The sequence below is a fragment of the Orbilia oligospora genome (assembly GCF_000225545.1).
Source record: "Orbilia oligospora ATCC 24927 unplaced genomic scaffold scaffold00079, whole genome shotgun sequence".
Classification (NCBI taxonomy): Eukaryota; Fungi; Ascomycota; class Orbiliomycetes; order Orbiliales; family Orbiliaceae; genus Orbilia; species Orbilia oligospora.
The window spans coordinates 1,134,258-1,151,746 of record NW_011645636.1 but is presented as its reverse complement, the minus strand read 5'-3'; the positions used below and the strand labels follow the sequence as shown (position 1 = coordinate 1,151,746).

The window sequence follows — 17,489 nt, the reverse complement described above, 5'->3', positions numbered from 1 at the left end:
CGTATCACCGCTACGGATTTGCCGTTGCCGAGGACGCACACAGTGAAGGGAGATACGTTATTCCCTAACCTAAATTTTCTGCTAAAAAGTTTTCCTTGGGTGCCATTTCAAGTGGCTTATGGGGTAGCTCTGGCTCCGAGACTCTAGCTAGTGGATGATTCGGGTTTTCAAGCGGGATAACATGTAGGATACTAGACGAGGTATATATAAGGATGGCTTGCTTCTAGCTATGCTCCAATGATGAATCTAGTCTCTCGATCGTATAATCGTGATGATTGACTGGTACCGGGGACTACTTCATACAGACCCGCAATAATTATACCTTCTCGTCATGATCATCTTCATAGAACAAATATTTAATTCCGTAGATATAACAAATTAAGAAGGCACTCCACACGTATTCTACAGCAAGTTTATCCCGTAAATCCTCTATCTTACTTTAGAGTTTATATTTGACGTGGTTATATATACATTGAAAACGCTCGTTAATATCGATATAATGTTCGAAAAAAAATACTTCAAACGGCCGTTTGAAACATTGGTATTCGTAGTTCCTTCATATTATCTGACACCAGAGTCTAGCCAATGAGATGGAGCGGTAAGGGAGCGACATGACTCCTTAAAAGCAAAGTCTATTACGTCGAAAAACAATTACTAATACTAATGTGTATATCCCTTTTTAATCAAACTGCTCCTGCATACTTAAGTATTTTTGTCATCTAATTAACCCAACCCAGAAGATATCGATAGTGAAAGGGATCCAAACCGTAAACTTCATGCTTGTAGTCGAATTCTTTCGCCTGAGACTTCGTTGCCAGTTCCGGTAAATTTGATATCGACCCATGGAACTCCAGTTCTAGGTATTCTTTGTTAAGCTAGAAATCTTTCTTCTATATAGTACTTAGGTATGTACTAGTACTAGAGCATAGCTACTCTTCCCAAGACTGGACTATGCGCACGTAGTGGGCAGGTCGTGCATGTACATGCAGGGGTACCCGTTTCCTGGGAATTCCTAGTTCGATACGTGAACGCAAACAGATGTTTAGGTTACACGATAGCGAGAAGGTATTGGGAGCTACCCTCACGCTCCTAACTAATAGGAGCTGGGGTACCCTTGCTACCCTTGTAGATATTCTACATGGGCTCAGCCTTAAAACCTTAGCAAAGAGCCGGTAACAGACCAGTACCTCGCACGAACTAGTGCGGGCAATAATTTCCTTAGCCCCAGCTAGCCTTGAAAGATGGCTATTTATCAGCTATACCGACACGAAGCCAGTCATAGTCTAGGGGGAGGACTGTATCAATTGATCGACTAGATTGTAATAGGAGGTAGTATTACCAGTCCCATTAAATCCGTATCGATCTCAAGCTCTTTCCGTTTCTATTGTGTGTAGAGTGCAAGGCTCTAGTTACCAATGAGCTATTCGCAGACATGGATTGTTGTCGAGGGATATTCTGTTCCGTGGCTTCAATGTCGGTAGTTTAGAGCGAAGACCCCCTAACAGTGAGACCTAAGACCCGGGATCAATGTCACCCCGAGGGCTCAAGTTTCGCAGGAACAGAGTTCTCTGAGACCACCCGCCGCGGAGGCGATTAGATGATGAAGAGAAGGATAACGGCTTGAGTCCCCCACACTCCTGCTTTGGCATAACTTCAGCCAGGCAGTATTAAAGAGAATCAATAAGTCGAAGATTTTATTTCTTTTTGTTATCTTATTCTCTATGTCTCCGAGCCGATAACTCAGGGTGGAGCGATAGCTTGCTTTGATGGTGTAAATATTAGCTGGTTGAAGAAAATATGTTGAAGAAAGTGAAGGAAATAGTTACACTCGAGACAAGTCAGGAAATATCCGTCTGTAACTGTTCTTTGTCAAGTTGGTGATATCATGATGTCGGAGAACTTTTGAGTATTAGCAAGTTATCAATGCCTGTGCGGATATTGGTGGTGCTTGTCTTACAGCTTGCTAGTTGTCTTTACTTGGTGGCACTGTGATCCAGCATTAAAACCAGTATATGTATGGGAAAACTTTCTCGTCCGGATGTTTTGTCGAGAGTTGAAGTCGGGTTACACCGTTGGGCTGAGCTGTGGTGATCTGTTATTGAAGGATAGTAGGTAAGCAGATATTATTCAGGTTGTTGACGAGACAATAAGGCCCAGCATTTGTTTACTTTATAATTTGGGGAGGATCGGCCCCAGCATGCCGTAGCGCTGGGTACCATAAAATATATAAGTACCGTAGTTGTGTACAAGTATCTAATCTCTAGATCTCTTCATCGACACTAGTTCTCACACTTCGACACTTATCCTTAAACAACCGGCATATATTGTCCTCAACCACAGCTCTCTATGAAATCCGCGACTATCGACTGGCGAGGTCATACAATCTACAGTCTACAAGCCGACTCGAAATTAGATAAGAGGCGGTTTCAATTACATTTTGCAGCTCAAAATGTCGTCACCTATAGAAAGAATGCCGCTGGAACTCTGGTTTGAAGTCTTTGATTACCTGGAACCATACCAAATGTTCGGAATCAGACGAGTCAGTAGCACCTTTTACAATAACACGTCTACAAGACTACCCGCGGCTCTATGTTGTAGTCTTTATGGTCTTACACCAGATCTTTGGCTTTACATCTGCGAACATCTCGATTACGTCTCCATAAAGGCCGTTATGTTTTCCACCAATATCTTTGAGCTTCTCCTGACCCGTAAACGAACGCCCCGTCTCGATTCCCTATTATTTCGGGAAAAACCTCCTAGTACTTGGGAAGAACACATAGACCAAATGAACGACTTCGACAGAAATATAGTTATGCACCCAATTTTCAAAGACTTCCCTCTCGACGATTTGATATACTACCACCGGGCTACCCCAGAAGAAAAGAAAGATTTTGGACGCACTAGGATCGGTCCTTGGTTCTCTAAGTCCGTCGATGAAAATGCGAGTTCTCCGCCGCTTCTTAAGCTCCGTCTCGTTTGCTGGACAACTTGTACGGAAAACCATAATGCGGAACCTCATATAATTCACACTTGTATAGCGAATTTCGATGTTAGTGATACATGCGAGTCTATCTTGGTTTCGGATATCTTTAAAGCCTTTTCAAGGGCTTTATGCGAACCAGCGATTGTTGAAGACAGACATGGAAATCAGGAACAAGTCGCTGTCTACCATCATGCGATCAAGGAATATCCAAGTAACGCCTATATGCTCTCTAGATTTTCTATCCGGAAGCCTAAGTTTTTTGGCTCTGAGTCTACGTGGATCGAAATCATGCCCAACTATCACTACATTTGATAACCACACATGTGCACACTCCAATAACGCAATCAACTGCCGACCCTTCCATTTAACGCCTGTGTTAACTATCGATCGCCTCGGTGTAAACACATCTATTACGGTTTCCAAATAACCTAGTAACCTTTTCCCGTCGCTGAATTTGGGTGCAGATTTTTTCGAGGCAACCGTTTCCTTTCCTTTCCTACAAACTGCGCCTCCTGCCCCCTCTATCTCTTGTCTCGTCCAATGTTACTCCGGACTGTCGCATCAGATCCAGTTTAACCTGTTCATCCAGCCTGTCATTCCTCTTCAAGACACACAATGTTAAATCCCTAGGTAGGAACAACTTTTCCGTATCCTCAAATTTAAACCTCTTCAAACTTCTAATCTCAACATTTCCCAGCTTGTATCCCTTAATCTCGATTTCCTCAGGTGTCCTCAGGGTTCCATCCCTATCGTTTCCGAGTTGATAATCGTCTCTGGCGAAAATGTACCCGAATTCTTCTTCACTCGGGAAAACTTCTAGGTTTTCCACATTCTTGAATGGGAATTTTGAGAATTCTATCCACCAGGCTTTAGAGTAGAGGTTTACATGGTAAAGGGATAGTGTCTTCACCGCCTCCGGTACTGGTATGAAATACGAAGGATGGAATAAATAAACCCGCATATCAAGGGTATGTAACCTTTTCAGTGTCAAAAACGCCCGTGTCAGTTCCTGAAGGGCGGGGACGTCCTCCGGCAAAGGTCGAAAATCGACTATTTCCATGACGGGGTTTAGCACTAAGACCTCTAGGTTTGGCGATTTATTGAATAAATCTTTCAAGGCGATTATATCCTCTTTTGTTCGCCAAGATGGTTCGGGTGTGTTAGGGTCGGAGTTCCATTGGATTTGTTTGAAGGATATAGAGAGCCTTGTCAATTTTTTGGTGTCGAATATTTGGGTGAGTAGAGTTGGGTTGAATTGGCCGGTTATGGAGGTTATTGAGAATTCGGAGGCGGGACGACTGGATGAAAGGTCTTTGAGGGCGCGGAATATTGAACGGAATTGTTCGTTTTTTATTACTACATTTAATTAAATGTCAGCATCATATTCAACTAGAGACCTCGTAGCTCTAGATTTATTGGATTCGGGGTATATGTGTGCGCCTGGAAAGGTATTTGGGTGTCTACTAAAAACCTACCGGGTTTACTCATATAAAGATCACCGTCTCTAATCCCCAACCCCTTAGCAGTAATCACTTCCTTCACAGAAGTAAGAAAATCATCCATCTTATGAACTGAGATCTTCTTAGGCCCATCGCCATCACGATTTTTATCCACATCTAAATCCACCGTTGTATAATCTAGTCCAAATGCATATCTAAAATCGAAGAAGTCGTCTTGAATAAACGGCGCCCGTTCAATCGGCACCGTATCTGGTGGCATTCCATTTTGGAACTTCCATATGGCATCGGATGTCTGAAAATCGATTGTTCGGCGGAGGTAGTGACCCGCTGTTCGATGAAAGTATTTGGAGGTTTGAACGAGGCGCGATAGGTCTCCGATCCCAAGGAAAGCGAAGATGGAGATATGGAGTTCCGGGGGGATGGTTAACATGGATGTCTTGTCCATGGTTTCTTTTTTTCCCCACTAGCTCTTAAACCTCTCGAGGTACCTAGCTATACGATAACCTTAATCGGCTTTGCTTCAAATGTTTTGGGTGGATTTTGGTGCGCCTCCTTTTACGATGACGGCGGTAGCGAAATTGTGTAATTAAGACCTTTTCGACGAAGATTCCAAGAGAATAGTATGCGGGGAGAGTCTAGGATCTTATATCGTCAGATGCGCAATACTTGGGTTAAGTTTGTGAACCTCCGTTTGTTGCAGGATCCGGATTGGTCATAGCATAACGTGTACAGCCTTGCGCCTTGACGTCTGACAAGCTTACTCGAGGCGCAGGCCGTTGGGGCCGGGGTTATTCCGGTTGTTTAAAAATGCACCAATACCTCACTTTATCTGATGGTTTGTAATCTGATTGGGCTGGTCAAGGTCTACTAGCTTTCCCAAATTTAAACCGCTAGATTGATGTATTAATACATCATTGGCAAAGGCTTAATACCGAGAAACCTTCAAAGCCGCCGGTCTCGAAAAAGAGCGGTTGCATTTTTAACAAACCAGTCAACGCTACTGTCCAAAATGCGGGGTGGCCATCAGCCATCAAGTTGTGTATCATCGATAATGATCACGTGATACACAGATGGCTTCATGCAGCGTTCGCGCCTGAAGACCTCTTCCCCTCACGCGAGGCTGAGCATTGAACTTCTGACTTAGGTCCTAACAGAGAAATTAAGCATAAGCATGTACATCATTTACTCCCCAAGCAATATTCTTCTCCTTTCCTCAAGGCCAGAAAACTCACACTCTCCCATAGTCCATAAATATAAATGCGACATGCGACAAGGCTGTTCCATATAAGTCTGAACTCGCGAATTCTAGATGTCCCAGCGATATCGATATCGTGATGGCGATGATGATGTCGGTAGCGGCTACTACGAAGCTCGCGGGAGGAATGTTCGTGGGGCAACGTTTATGGGTCCCTTCTCGCGGGATGATTACACCGTTGGATGGATCTGCGCAATACCCTTAGAGATGGCCGCCGCTAGGGCCATGCTGGATAATATTCATGTCGAGCTACCGAATCAAGAGGACGACCGCAATGCATATACCTTTGGAGAACTTAGTGGACATTATGTTGTCATCGCCTGTTTACCTTTTGGGACATATGGTACTACATCAGCCGCCCTTGTGGCGAGTCAGATGCGAAGTAGTTTCCCATCCGTACGGTTTTATTTGATGGTTGGAATTGGAGGAGGGGTTCCGAGCGAGGCTGTCGATATTAGACTAGGAGATATTGTTGTCAGCAGGCCGACGGGTAGATATTCTGGGGTTTTGCAATATGATTTCGGGAAGGCTGTTGCTGGAGGTCGCTTTGAGAGAATCGGCGCCTTAGATAAACCACCTTTGGAACTTCTTACCGCAGCCTCTAAGTTACAGGCACAACAGATCGTGGAAGGGAACCATATTTTGGATTCGCTTTCAGACGCTATAAAACGATACCCTCAGATCCAGAAAACCTTTACGTATCCCGGTCAGCACCAAGATCTTCTATTCGAAGCTGAGTACGATCACGAAAGAGGAGGCACATGTCATTCTTGTAGTAGGGAATGTCTGGTAAAGCGAGAAGTTAGACCTACAAATGATCCTACCATCCATTATGGCCTGATCGCATCCGGAAACCAAGTTATGAAAGATGGGAGGATTAGAGACCGATTGGCTAAGGAGCTTGATATCTATTGCTTCGAAATGGAAGCGGCTGGTCTTATGGACGGGTTCGGGTGCCTTGTTATAAGAGGAATCTGTGATTATTCGGATTCTCACAAAAATAAACAATGGCAAGGATATGCTGCTGCAACGGCCGCAGCGTACGCGAAAGCGCTGCTTGATATAGTACCAAAAATTGGAAAAGGTGAGATAAAGTATACCCAAGTTGCATACATTTCCTCCAATCTAATTGAGTTCATCTCGTCTACTTAGTAGGGAAACATCGAGACGCTGAGCAGATGCGCATAAGATGTTTAAGGTCTCTCAGTTTCCAAAACATCGACGCTCGGTTTTATAACATAGCCACAGCCCATCAAAACACCTGCAATTGGCTCTTTAAAACGCCGCAGTTCCGACGGTGGGAAGACCGCACCAATATCGAAACTTTTAACGGATTTCTGTGGATCAAAGGCAAGCCAGGGGCTGGGAAGTCAACATTGATGAAGCACGCCCTGGAGTACTGTCGGACTGCGAGTAAATCTAAGGGCCACTCTATTATTGCATACTTTTTTAATGCACGTGGTACGAATCTCGAAAAGACATGCCTTGGGATGCTTAGATCTCTAGTATGTCAGTTAATCGAACAGGACGCAAGAGTTTGCAGCATGTTCATCTCTAAATACATCCGAAAGGAACAAATGCATGGGATGACTTGGCAGTGGCACATAGACGAGCTTAAGGTTTTTATGTTCCAAACGATACAGCATTTAAACCCGAATCCTATAATACTGTTTGCAGACGCCTTGGATGAGTGCGAAGAGTCCGAAGTCCGCGAGGCGGTATCATTCTTCGAAAAACTGAGTTATTTTGCTATTTCTGCTGGGGTTTCACTCAGTGTGCTTCTATCAAGCCGGCATTATCCAACTATTAGGATGCATAAAATGCTCGAGCTTGTCGTGGAGAGTCAGGCCGAGCACGATCAAGATATTTCCACCTATGTGCGAGATAAACTCACAGTTAAGTATACAAAAGATGCCAATAAAATCGAGAACGAGCTCCTTCGGAAAGCAGGAGGTATCTTTATGTGGGTGGTGTTAGTTACGGAAATGCTCAATCAAGCCTTCGATGAAGGCAGGATTACGGCGGTGTGGAAACGGCTCCGCGATGTTCCAACCGACCTCGACGAAGTTTTCCGAATCATCCTAGAAAAGAACAATCATTATATGAATGAAACGCTGCTCATGCTTCAATGGGTTCTGTTCGCTCACGGGACACTCCATGCTAAGGAATTATATTATGGCGTCATTGCTGGCACCGAGCCCGGTCTTTTGAAACGACACAACAGTCTAGAAATAACGGATGAGAGTATTGCACGATTTATAACAAGTTGCTCAAGAGGTCTGATCGAAATATGCCAGTCATCACAAACTGTCCAATTTATCCATGAAACTGTTAACGATTTTTTAATACGGAACAAAAGACTTCAGTCATTGGACCCAACCCTCGCTCCACAACTCGCCAGCAGCAGCCACGGTAGGCTTGCTGAATGTTGTATAGCGTATCTTGAGATGGAGGACCTAATTGGTTTACAAATACCTACGTCACGTACGAGTGAGCCCGCATATACCAAAACTAGTGGGCGTGTTCAAGATTATCCATTCGTATACTATGTCGTACATTATATGCCTCATCACGCTAATTTAGCCTGTACTGAAACTAAAATTCAGCAACGGCTCCTCCGTCGGCTCTTCAAACAACCTAAAGTTTTCCAGCTACTGAAAGATCTCCACGATCTTTGGGGGACAGACGATCACACGAAATACGGCAGAGACTCGACTTTACTCTATGTTTTCTCTTTCCTTGGATACCGGGAGCTTGTCAAAACTCTCTTATCTGAGAACTGGAGCGATGTTAATGCTAAATGTGGCCATTTTGGCAATGCACTACAAGCTGCTTTGTCAATTCCTGTTTGGCAGGACACAAGGGCGGATATTGTGCAGATGCTATTGGATGCTGGCGCTGACGTAAATGTTATTGGACCCTATGGGAGTGTGCTACATACCGCTATTTCTCCTTCAACAACTGGGAAGCATTTCGATTATGATACTACAGTTCTCGTTATCCGCAAACTGCTAGATGCAGGTGCCGATGTTAACGCTAGGGGTGGACGTTATGCGAATGCATTACAAGCAGCTTGCGCATATACGGAGTACAATCTTTACAAAGAAAGAGAGCAAATTGTCACAATACTGCTAGATGCCGGGGCAGATGCCAACGCACAAGGTGGAGAATTTGGGAACGCCCTGCAAGCCACGCTTGAGAACTTCAGTTTTATCGCCAGTAGGCGCGACCCTGAATACCTACCCGTCCAAATTGTTAAAATGCTGTTGAACGCCGGTGCGGATGCCAATCATGTTGGTGGCAACTGCGGTAATCCACTGTTAGCTGCCATTTATCGCGCAGAGGCCATCATCGAGGGAAGGAATTCGACCTTGGATGACTCGGTCAAATCACCTTACACTTCTGGAGCCCCCCGGGAGATGACAGAAGCCGCGCCTACAGAAATTGTCGACATCCTACTAAGTCACGGTGCTGATGTCAATGCTCCAGTAAACCATTACGGGACCGTCCTGCAAGCTGTAATTGCTAGGGTTATTGAGTTCCCTGACTACAATACTAGTGATTTCTCCTTCGAAGTCTTGAAGAAATTAGTAGAACATGGTGTGGATGTCAATGCTTTAGGCGGGCCCTATGGTAGTGCATTACATGCGGCAGTACGGTGTCCTCAAAAGAAATTCCGTGCCCTTGCTACTGAATTACTGCTGCGAGCTGGCGCAAACCCAAATGTGAGAAGCGGCGGATTCGCCAGCGTATCGAAATGCGTAGCACTTCAGGGATCGGGAGGCATGCTGATGGAACTTTGCAACTGTCCAGGTAGCGAATTTTACCATGGGGTCCTTTATGATTCAGATGATAAACGCCCATGCGAACGCAAGATTTTAGGAATTGATGACGGTGGGGCCTTAGGTATTTTCAACATGCTCATCGGATATGGCGCACTTGATGCAGCAGAGGAGAAGAAAAAGTTATATGAATTTTTCGGTTGGGAGGCTTTCAAGATCGAAGCCTTTGAGAAGGGTGGTTATCCTTTGCTTGAATCATTTTTTAAGAAAGATTGGGAACGGGACTGGACGTTCACGTATATCGAACGCTCGTCTTAACAGTCTTCCTCGAAGACTTTAGGTGTATGTAATTTATTCTATACATATATGCATATATAAATATGATATTAATTCAGCACTAGAATGTTTTGATTTCTTGTAAGATATATAACCATCGAACTAAACACGGTTCGATCTAATTGTATGAATAGCAACAACGTGAACTAGAATATCTTAAGTAGTGAGTTAATATAAGGTCATGATTCGGTCCCCATTAGGAGATTACCCAACCCGTAGTCGCATTATAGACTGGTCTGGAATTCTAGACTATAGATCTATCTATAAATCTATCCTACAAACTCAACCCAGAAAGTTTCTCCATTTTGCCGCGCACTATTTGAACCTCCAATTTTGACTCTGAATCTAGGACCCGCCCCGAGACTGTTAATTCCCTAAACTGTTGTTAATTCCCAAAAGTTTCAACATTCAATACTAAACCCGGGGCTACCCTGGGGCAAATTTCCAGGCCGTAGGCTTCTCGTCCGGCTAGGGTCTATAGCCCGTACGGATGCATTTTCAATATTGCATTCTTATACCAACCTGACTCTAGTATCTTTTAGGTTTTGCAAGATTGCCATTTATGTATTTAGTTGCATAATTATTGGAAATTGAAGACTGGATGAGGACCGGCTTTGTTTGATTAATAGAGTATAGTGTTGCGTACGTGGTATTTTACGTATCTGCCAAGAATCTTCCAAAATAGGCGATGAAGCTAGTCCACAAATGATATCACAGCTGCTTATAATTTCCTGTTTGGGAAAATAAAGAATTGCAACAGAAACAACAAAAGCTGGAAATACATCACGGTAACTGCAATAAGGTACTTAGATATGTACAGTGATATATTGATTTGGACTCGTTGGATAGCGACTAGAATATGCATTGATTATGCGTATTCAGCCAAAAACATGCCTGGTTTTATTTCTAGTCTACGACTCCACCAAGACCCAGGCTCTAATATCTCAACTCTTCTAATACACTGGGCGTTCGGGAGCTAGCTTTCGAAAAACTTATTCTCTTCCGCATATGCATATGGCGGTGGCGTAGCAGTTCGATTCTTTGGTCGCTGCTTTAAGATAGGTCCAACTCAAGTTGAGAAATAGGCTTCTAGAAGTGAAGGGTTGGTAGTCATAAGATTGACTTCCCAACCTTCACTTCACAGGATGTACAGGTAGATTCTTCAAGACGTATAGCCTCTGGGGCCTCGCCGTCAATTAATACCTCCGATACATGTAGTGGTTAACGAGATTTGATTCCGGCCACGGGCATTTGTCATGAGATCGAAACGATAGCGATTTCGGGCGCCGGAATCTTTCGATTTAGGGTCGTCTTGGAAGGGCACCCCTTGAGATTATGACGGCCTCGGTGGCGTTAAAAGTGGAGGAGGCCAACCGAGACTATGGAAAAGGGCGCCCTCGTGGACCCATGGCCCCGAACAAAGCACTCTCCATAGAGCTAGAGCTAAATCCCACGAAGGGATTAAGAGTGTGGGGGTGGCGAGGAGAGGTTACCAAAGTTAGAAACTCTGGTTTCTCCCGCCCATTGAGTATTTTTCGGATAGTTTTCCAGGATATTTAGTGACTGAGGTGTTTCAACCATAGTATTGTCGCTGGTTGAAACCGTATATTGAGTAGTTGTGATGTCTGGCGGGGATCAAGTCGTGTCGACATCGTTTGATATATAAGAAAGTGTTGTTCGTGTTGTATATTGAATACCGGCCTCTGATTGGCTGGTCGCAAGTCGAGCGGTTCTTTGTTTGAAGTCCAAAGTGGCCAGTTTCCCAATTGAAATCCCGACACCGTTTCAACTTCGCACTTTCTTCAGAGCTACTATCACGCTCTCCTTCTTAAACACCATCATCGCCATCCTCATCACTTCCATCATCCTTATCATTAAGATACTACCTCCTCAGACAATAAGGAATTTTTACCCAAAGAGGGCATCATCAAGAAACGATACAATAGCATCCCGCTGGCTATATCAAGTATCAATCCAAATAGAGCTATCTCCGTCTGATATCTACATCCCACGCAACAGCTTCACCAACATCCACACCTACGTCTCTAAACCCCCTCATCTCCAACAGACGTCTTCAAATTAAATAAGAGATGGAGTCCTTCACCCTCCTCCCCCTCACGATCGATAAAGTCACAAACGCCGTCCTAGCTCCTTCCTCAACCCCTTCTCTCCCCGCCCTCCCCGATGCCATCTCAGACCTAAACACCCTCCACCGCTCCATGCTCCAATTCGAAAATGCCATCCCCCCACCCCCAGGTCTCATCAACCCCAAACGGTCCGCCCAAATCAACAAACTGCGCGAATCGGGTAACGCCGCATTCCGAAAACAAGCATTCGGCGAAGCCGTAAAACTCTATTCCCTAGCTCTGGAAATGTGTCTGGGGAGACCTCATTGGGAACAATCCGCCTTGGTTAGGGAGGAGAGTGCTATGATCTATTCTAATAGAGCCCAAGCGAATATTGCGATGAGGAATTGGGCTGAGGGAATGTGTGATGCTGAGATGAGCTGTGGGTTGAAACCTAAGGATAATGTTAAGGCGTGGTATAGGCGAGCTTTGTGTTTGAAGGAGATGGGGAAGTTGGAGGATTCCAGAGAGGTTTTGGAGATGGGCTGTGAATGGGAAGCTGAGAATCAGGGTAAGACTGATGGAGATTTGAGGGCTTTGTTGAGGGATGTACATAAGGCTCTTGAAGAGAAGGAGAAGATTGCTGGTGCTGCTTGATTATGATCTCCGTTCAACGGCCTTCTCTTCCTCTCATTCTCATTGCTCTCCTTTTTCTATTTACATCTGAAGGATATTGTTTACCAGCTGGGGGATTGGTTTCCCTTCTTCATTGTACATAATTTCTAGTCCCCCTGCTTTTGGATATCAGCTTGTACTGTTCTCTACATAATGTTCTTGTGTGCATCCAGGCGTTTATTGGCGTCTTCATCCCCCTGATCATGAATTTGAGTCTTTCTCTCATTCTCCTTTTGTATTTAATAGAGGAAACAGTGTATCCGTCACTACCTATTCTCAAAAAAAAGTGTTCAAGATTCCCATAAAAACTACCCTGTAAATCAGATCTAAATCTTATCGTATATATAATACAAACCAGCGCCACCACTGCTTCAATATAAAATGAAGTAGGGATAGCAGGGATCCTCTCAAAACCAGCTCAGAACCAACCCTACTTGATCCCGCACCCGGACATCACAGAGAAAGGAACATCCTACCTCTTCCTAACCTGCAGCATCTTATTCTTCGGGAACACTAATGGCAGTCTCAATGCCACAAGTTTATGTTCCCTAGCCTCTTCCTTTCCGTATCCCATCAACTTCAAGTATCCTTCTTTAAACGCCTCGACTCTAGCCCCGATCTCCCTAGCCGCCATTTCAACCTCTCTCCTTTCGATCTGTAAATCCTGTACCAAATCGAACAAATCCATCCTTCCATCCTCCTCGACTTTCAAACACAATATCATCAACCAACAGTACAATTTCGTCAATTTTGTCTTCGACAGCTGCCTTTCGTTCTTATTTTGGTTTTTGGCATCGGTAAACGTATCGATAAGATGGGACGTTATTGCTTTATCATCTGAGACAAAGGTATCGTAAAGCTTTGGACGGTAAACAGTGTTTGAGAAGGAATTGATGAAGAGTCGGTGGAATTGGATCATGTGTTCGATGTATCGTAGGATCTTTAGTCGTTTTGTAACATTCGCTCCCGAGTCGATTACACCACGGATACGACTTGTGACATAATGCGGTGATATCCTATAACACCCCCCCTGATTGTTAGTAACTTCCCCTCCTTTCCCCAATTTAAGTAGATATAGGAAGACGACATACGTAGACTCAACCTCCCCACCAGCTCTAACATTCTTCTCCCACTCCCTAACACCCTCAGCACATCCATCCAGCACCTTCTTCTCCACCATCTCCTCGACTCGATAAACCGTATCCACCGTAACCCCTTCCTCATCAGCATGTATAGGAGGCAAGTACTTGCTATTCCCCGAACCAGTTCTAAGACTCTCGCTAGTAGGCAGTAAAGCTGTAGCCGAATCTACTGCCGAAGAAATCGCAGAAACAACAGAGGTAGCTCCAGTACTGCCGAGGGTGGCGGATGTAATGGCATTGAGTTGTTCGTCTTTTAATGCCTTTCGAGAAGTACGGTTGCCAAAGGCGGCGGAGAGAGCTTGGCGGGAGTCCATGAGCTGTTTGTGCATATATATTAGTTTCTCTCTTTTCTCTTTTCTCTCTTCTTCTGTATCTTGAATAATTCAAATGTGAGTATGGATGAGGAAGACATACAGTACCAGTCGAAGCCTTCTCTGGAATTTCCTTCTCCTTCAACCGTCTAACCTGTCTTCGAACGTGTAACAACGGCGAAGGATAAACATCCACACTCCCCTTTTCAGGATCATAGACTCCAACATAATACCTAAGCAGATACCCATCAATGTATTAGCTACCATCATCATCCTCCATCTCTACAAATATCCCTTTAAAGGTTTCAAGGTAGAAAGAGAAAACTCACGAAAGCCCATCCTCCCCTTCAACCCTCCCATCGTATTCAATCCTGCTAGTCTGAGCTTGCAAACAGTACTCTGTCTCTCTAGCTTCACCTTTTGTCCCACCGGACGTATGTTTTGACACCTTTGACTTTTTTGAAAATGCAGAGAAGGTTAGGTCGGTTGGTAGTTCGACGCCATGGATTGATGCTACACGTAACACCAGAATAACATTAGCTATCGAATATACATATATATGTACAAGAAAGAGAGAAAATTAGAAAGCTTACCAATAATAGGCGGATGACTTCCCACATCCTTCCGATTGATCTTTAGAACCTGCGACTGCGAAGATGAAGAAGGAACGACAGGACGAGGTTGTCCCTGCGCATCCCTTTTGCGCTTTCGTTCCCGTTCGGGCGATGCCATTGCTTAAGATATTGGTAATGGAAATACGAGAGGACGAGGTGGAGGGTTACTGGTGAGCTAAGTTGAGGGTTCTGTCGCAAGAAAAACAAGAGATGGAGGAAGCGCCTAGGCGAAGGAGACTCAAAAATTTGGCGGGTTTAAAGGTTTTTGCTTGGCGTCGTTCGCGACTTTTTTTTTTTTTCCCTGCGAAAGTTTTAAGCCGCATTGTCGCACTTCGCCTTTTAGCTTCGGGTTCAACACGGATACTAGTCGATATCTACGTTACTGAGCAATTATAATAGGCCAGTGATTTGAATGATTATCGGATTTATAAAAAGAAGCTAAAGAGAAGAAGATATATTTACAGTCATGAAAAGAAAGAGACACATCGGTCAGGAATCGTTTTAGAAGGATATCAAAGGAGAATTTGAATTGTAAGCATATCAAACGGGCGACTGGAAGGAAAAAAAAGAAACTAAGAAAGAAAGAAGCCATCCATACGAAGAGAACTGAAGGGAAAGGGGAAGGGGGGGAAGAGGCAAAGCCACATTGTACACCAATGACTCCAAGGCGAACGAGGAACTAACAGTTTAAGAAAAAGGACACGAGGTTGTGAAGGGTAAAGGAGGGAGAATGGAGGGGGGGAGGGGGGCAAGAAACCGCTTGAAGACCGGGTTTTCGCAGACAGGAATCAATCAACGACGAAAGAGAAAGAAGAAACTGATAACCCCCCTCACATACTTCCAAGTATATCAAGTGCCCGAACTTTTTTCAGGTGGACAAGAAGGAAATATATAAAAAAAAAGGAAAAGCAGAAAGAGGGCAGGAGGGCGGCCCAGCAGCAAGGAAGACAGAACTGTGGAATGTCGTCGCCACGAAAGGGGAACACGGAAAGAGGGAAATGCCACAAAGACGCCCAGATGCAGAAAAGATAGAAAGAGCCATAAACATAGCAGGATCTAAGAATAAACCGAAGTACATCAATACATCTCTTTCTTCACCTTCTCCCTTTATACTACCACTCGATCTATGAGAAAGCATCTGTTGGAGTCACACAAGCTGCGGTTTCCTTTTGCCTCTTGCGCAATCGTCACACTTCACATCCCTCCAATCTTCCCGAATTGGAACCCACCGCTGCCCATAGGATTGACACCTTGTTGACTATTCTGTGGCGGCGGTTGGGCGTACGGGTTGATCTGCTGCTGCGGTGTCATGGGGCCCGGCGTCATCCCGGTGCTAGGCACGGGACCAGCATTCGTCGGGGTGGAAGGAATATGCCCGCCATTGGGTTGTCCTCCGGATTGACCATTAGTGTACTGAACGGCCCCGGCTGTGTTAAGAGTAGGACCAGAATTGCCGACCCCATTCAGACCCCATACTTGACCACTATATTTTTACAACCAGGAGTTAGCCCCTCATATCCACGAAAGGTGAAAAAGACAACGGAGTCGCACCAGTACTTCTCTTCATCAATTTTCCCCTCAAAATACTTCCCCTTCATCGCAAAGAATATATGCCCCGTCAAAAGACTATCGCTACCAGCCTGATGTTGAGGCCCAACCCTTTGGATTCCCATATCCTCTGCAATATCCTGCAAGCCACCCTTCAGCGTCTTCACCGACTTCATCAAATACTTAATGTCATACAAAGCCGGGAAAAACGTATGTAGGTATTTCCGAAATTCATTTTCCTCTGCCGGAAGCGCTTGACACAGCATGATCTTTACCAGGTACCCAAAGTCGTACCCACTGTGGAAGGATACCCATTTGACATTATCAAGGAGTACCAATCCAGACGAAATAAGGAGTTCTCCAAACTGTGCGACGTCGATCCCGTAGTCCTCGTGACGTTTGAAGTCAATTCCTGATTTCGTCAGTAGGTCGATAGAATCCTGAGCATACATGTCGTCCGCGAGTGAAAACTGGAAATTGAATTGCCATGTAGATACTGGTTCTGGTGTTTTGCCATTTTCGTCGTAGAAGGTGATGCCCAATTGTATTATCTTGAGCATATCCACGTTACAACGAAGCGTCTGATAATGGTAGTCTGCCTTGCTACGGAAACCACCAATCGGACGGGCTACTATCCCGGGAAACTCAGTATCCATTGCAATGTACGGATAATCCTCAACCAGATCCCTCAGCACGGCAATCTCAGACTCCAAATTCTGTTTCCAAACTTCTTTTATCGCTGCTGCTGCTGCTGCTGCCGCCTGCTGTTGTAACGACTGCTGCTGTTGCGTCGCAGCTTGAGAATGGAGTGACTGTTGAGTGTGCTGCTGCTGCTGTTGTTGGGCATGTTGAGCGTGTGCTACCTGTTGCTGTAACGCTTGCTGATGTTGGGATTGTTGGGCGTGTTGCTGATGATGAGACTGATGTTGGAGATGCTGCTGATGCTGAGGTTGCATCTGATGGTGTGCGAGATGATGAGAGCCATGATGTGGGTTACCATGTAGGAGATGTTGGTTCCCAAAGGGCGAGGAGGAGTGCATAGGCGGCCCGAAGGCATTGCCTCGAGCAGGAGGCATGGTGGCGGGTAGTAGAACTAGGCGAAGAGAGTGAGGTGAACGGTAGTTGTCTGTTATCTGCAAGGAAAGAAGTATCGATAGAGATCAATTTGGGGCGTCGAAGTGAAGATATCCGATATGTCCATCGGGTGGTTCGACGATAGGAAGGCCGGATCTAGCAAAGGAGGGCAGCCATCATAGGAAGCCTGTTAATATCAAGTCGTGTCCAGGTTAAGGTCCCGTCCTATCCCACACCACACAG

The 17,489-nt window shown here is 45.0% G+C and overlaps 6 protein-coding genes across 6 annotated transcripts; 3 read left to right on the top strand and 3 right to left on the bottom strand.

Moving 5' to 3' along the window:
• Positions 1-2,449: 2,449 nt before the first annotated feature.
• On the top strand, positions 2,450-3,295 carry AOL_s00079g347 (uncharacterized protein; the record flags this gene model as incomplete). The annotated part of the gene is made up of 1 exon (XM_011124222.1): positions 2,450-3,295. The coding sequence occupies one exon, from the start codon at positions 2,450-2,452 to the stop codon at positions 3,293-3,295; it is 846 nt and encodes a 281-aa protein (XP_011122524.1).
• Positions 3,296-3,479: 184 nt separating this feature from the next.
• On the bottom strand, positions 3,480-4,888 carry AOL_s00079g346 (uncharacterized protein; the record flags this gene model as incomplete). Its single annotated transcript, XM_011124221.1, has 2 exons — positions 3,480-4,339; positions 4,459-4,888. 2 exons carry the CDS (start codon positions 4,886-4,888, stop codon positions 3,480-3,482), a joined length of 1,290 nt encoding a protein of 429 aa, XP_011122523.1.
• Positions 4,889-5,752: 864 nt separating this feature from the next.
• On the top strand, positions 5,753-9,798 carry AOL_s00079g345 (uncharacterized protein; the record flags this gene model as incomplete). The annotated part of the gene is made up of 2 exons (XM_011124220.1): positions 5,753-6,782; positions 6,851-9,798. 2 exons carry the CDS (start codon positions 5,753-5,755, stop codon positions 9,796-9,798), a joined length of 3,978 nt encoding a protein of 1,325 aa, XP_011122522.1.
• A 2,108-nt stretch (positions 9,799-11,906) lies between these two features.
• Positions 11,907-12,539, top strand: AOL_s00079g344 (uncharacterized protein; the record flags this gene model as incomplete). The annotated part of the gene is made up of 1 exon (XM_011124219.1): positions 11,907-12,539. The coding sequence occupies one exon, from the start codon at positions 11,907-11,909 to the stop codon at positions 12,537-12,539; it is 633 nt and encodes a 210-aa protein (XP_011122521.1).
• A 490-nt stretch (positions 12,540-13,029) lies between these two features.
• AOL_s00079g343 (uncharacterized protein) lies at positions 13,030-14,742 on the bottom strand (the record flags this gene model as incomplete). The annotated part of the gene is made up of 5 exons (XM_011124218.1): positions 13,030-13,573; positions 13,649-14,016; positions 14,114-14,243; positions 14,340-14,523; positions 14,604-14,742. The coding sequence occupies 5 exons, from the start codon at positions 14,740-14,742 to the stop codon at positions 13,030-13,032; spliced, it is 1,365 nt and encodes a 454-aa protein (XP_011122520.1).
• A 1,076-nt stretch (positions 14,743-15,818) lies between these two features.
• AOL_s00079g342 (uncharacterized protein) lies at positions 15,819-17,248 on the bottom strand (the record flags this gene model as incomplete). Its single annotated transcript, XM_011124217.1, has 2 exons — positions 15,819-16,107; positions 16,176-17,248. The coding sequence occupies 2 exons, from the start codon at positions 17,246-17,248 to the stop codon at positions 15,819-15,821; spliced, it is 1,362 nt and encodes a 453-aa protein (XP_011122519.1).
• Positions 17,249-17,489: the final 241 nt, after the last annotated feature.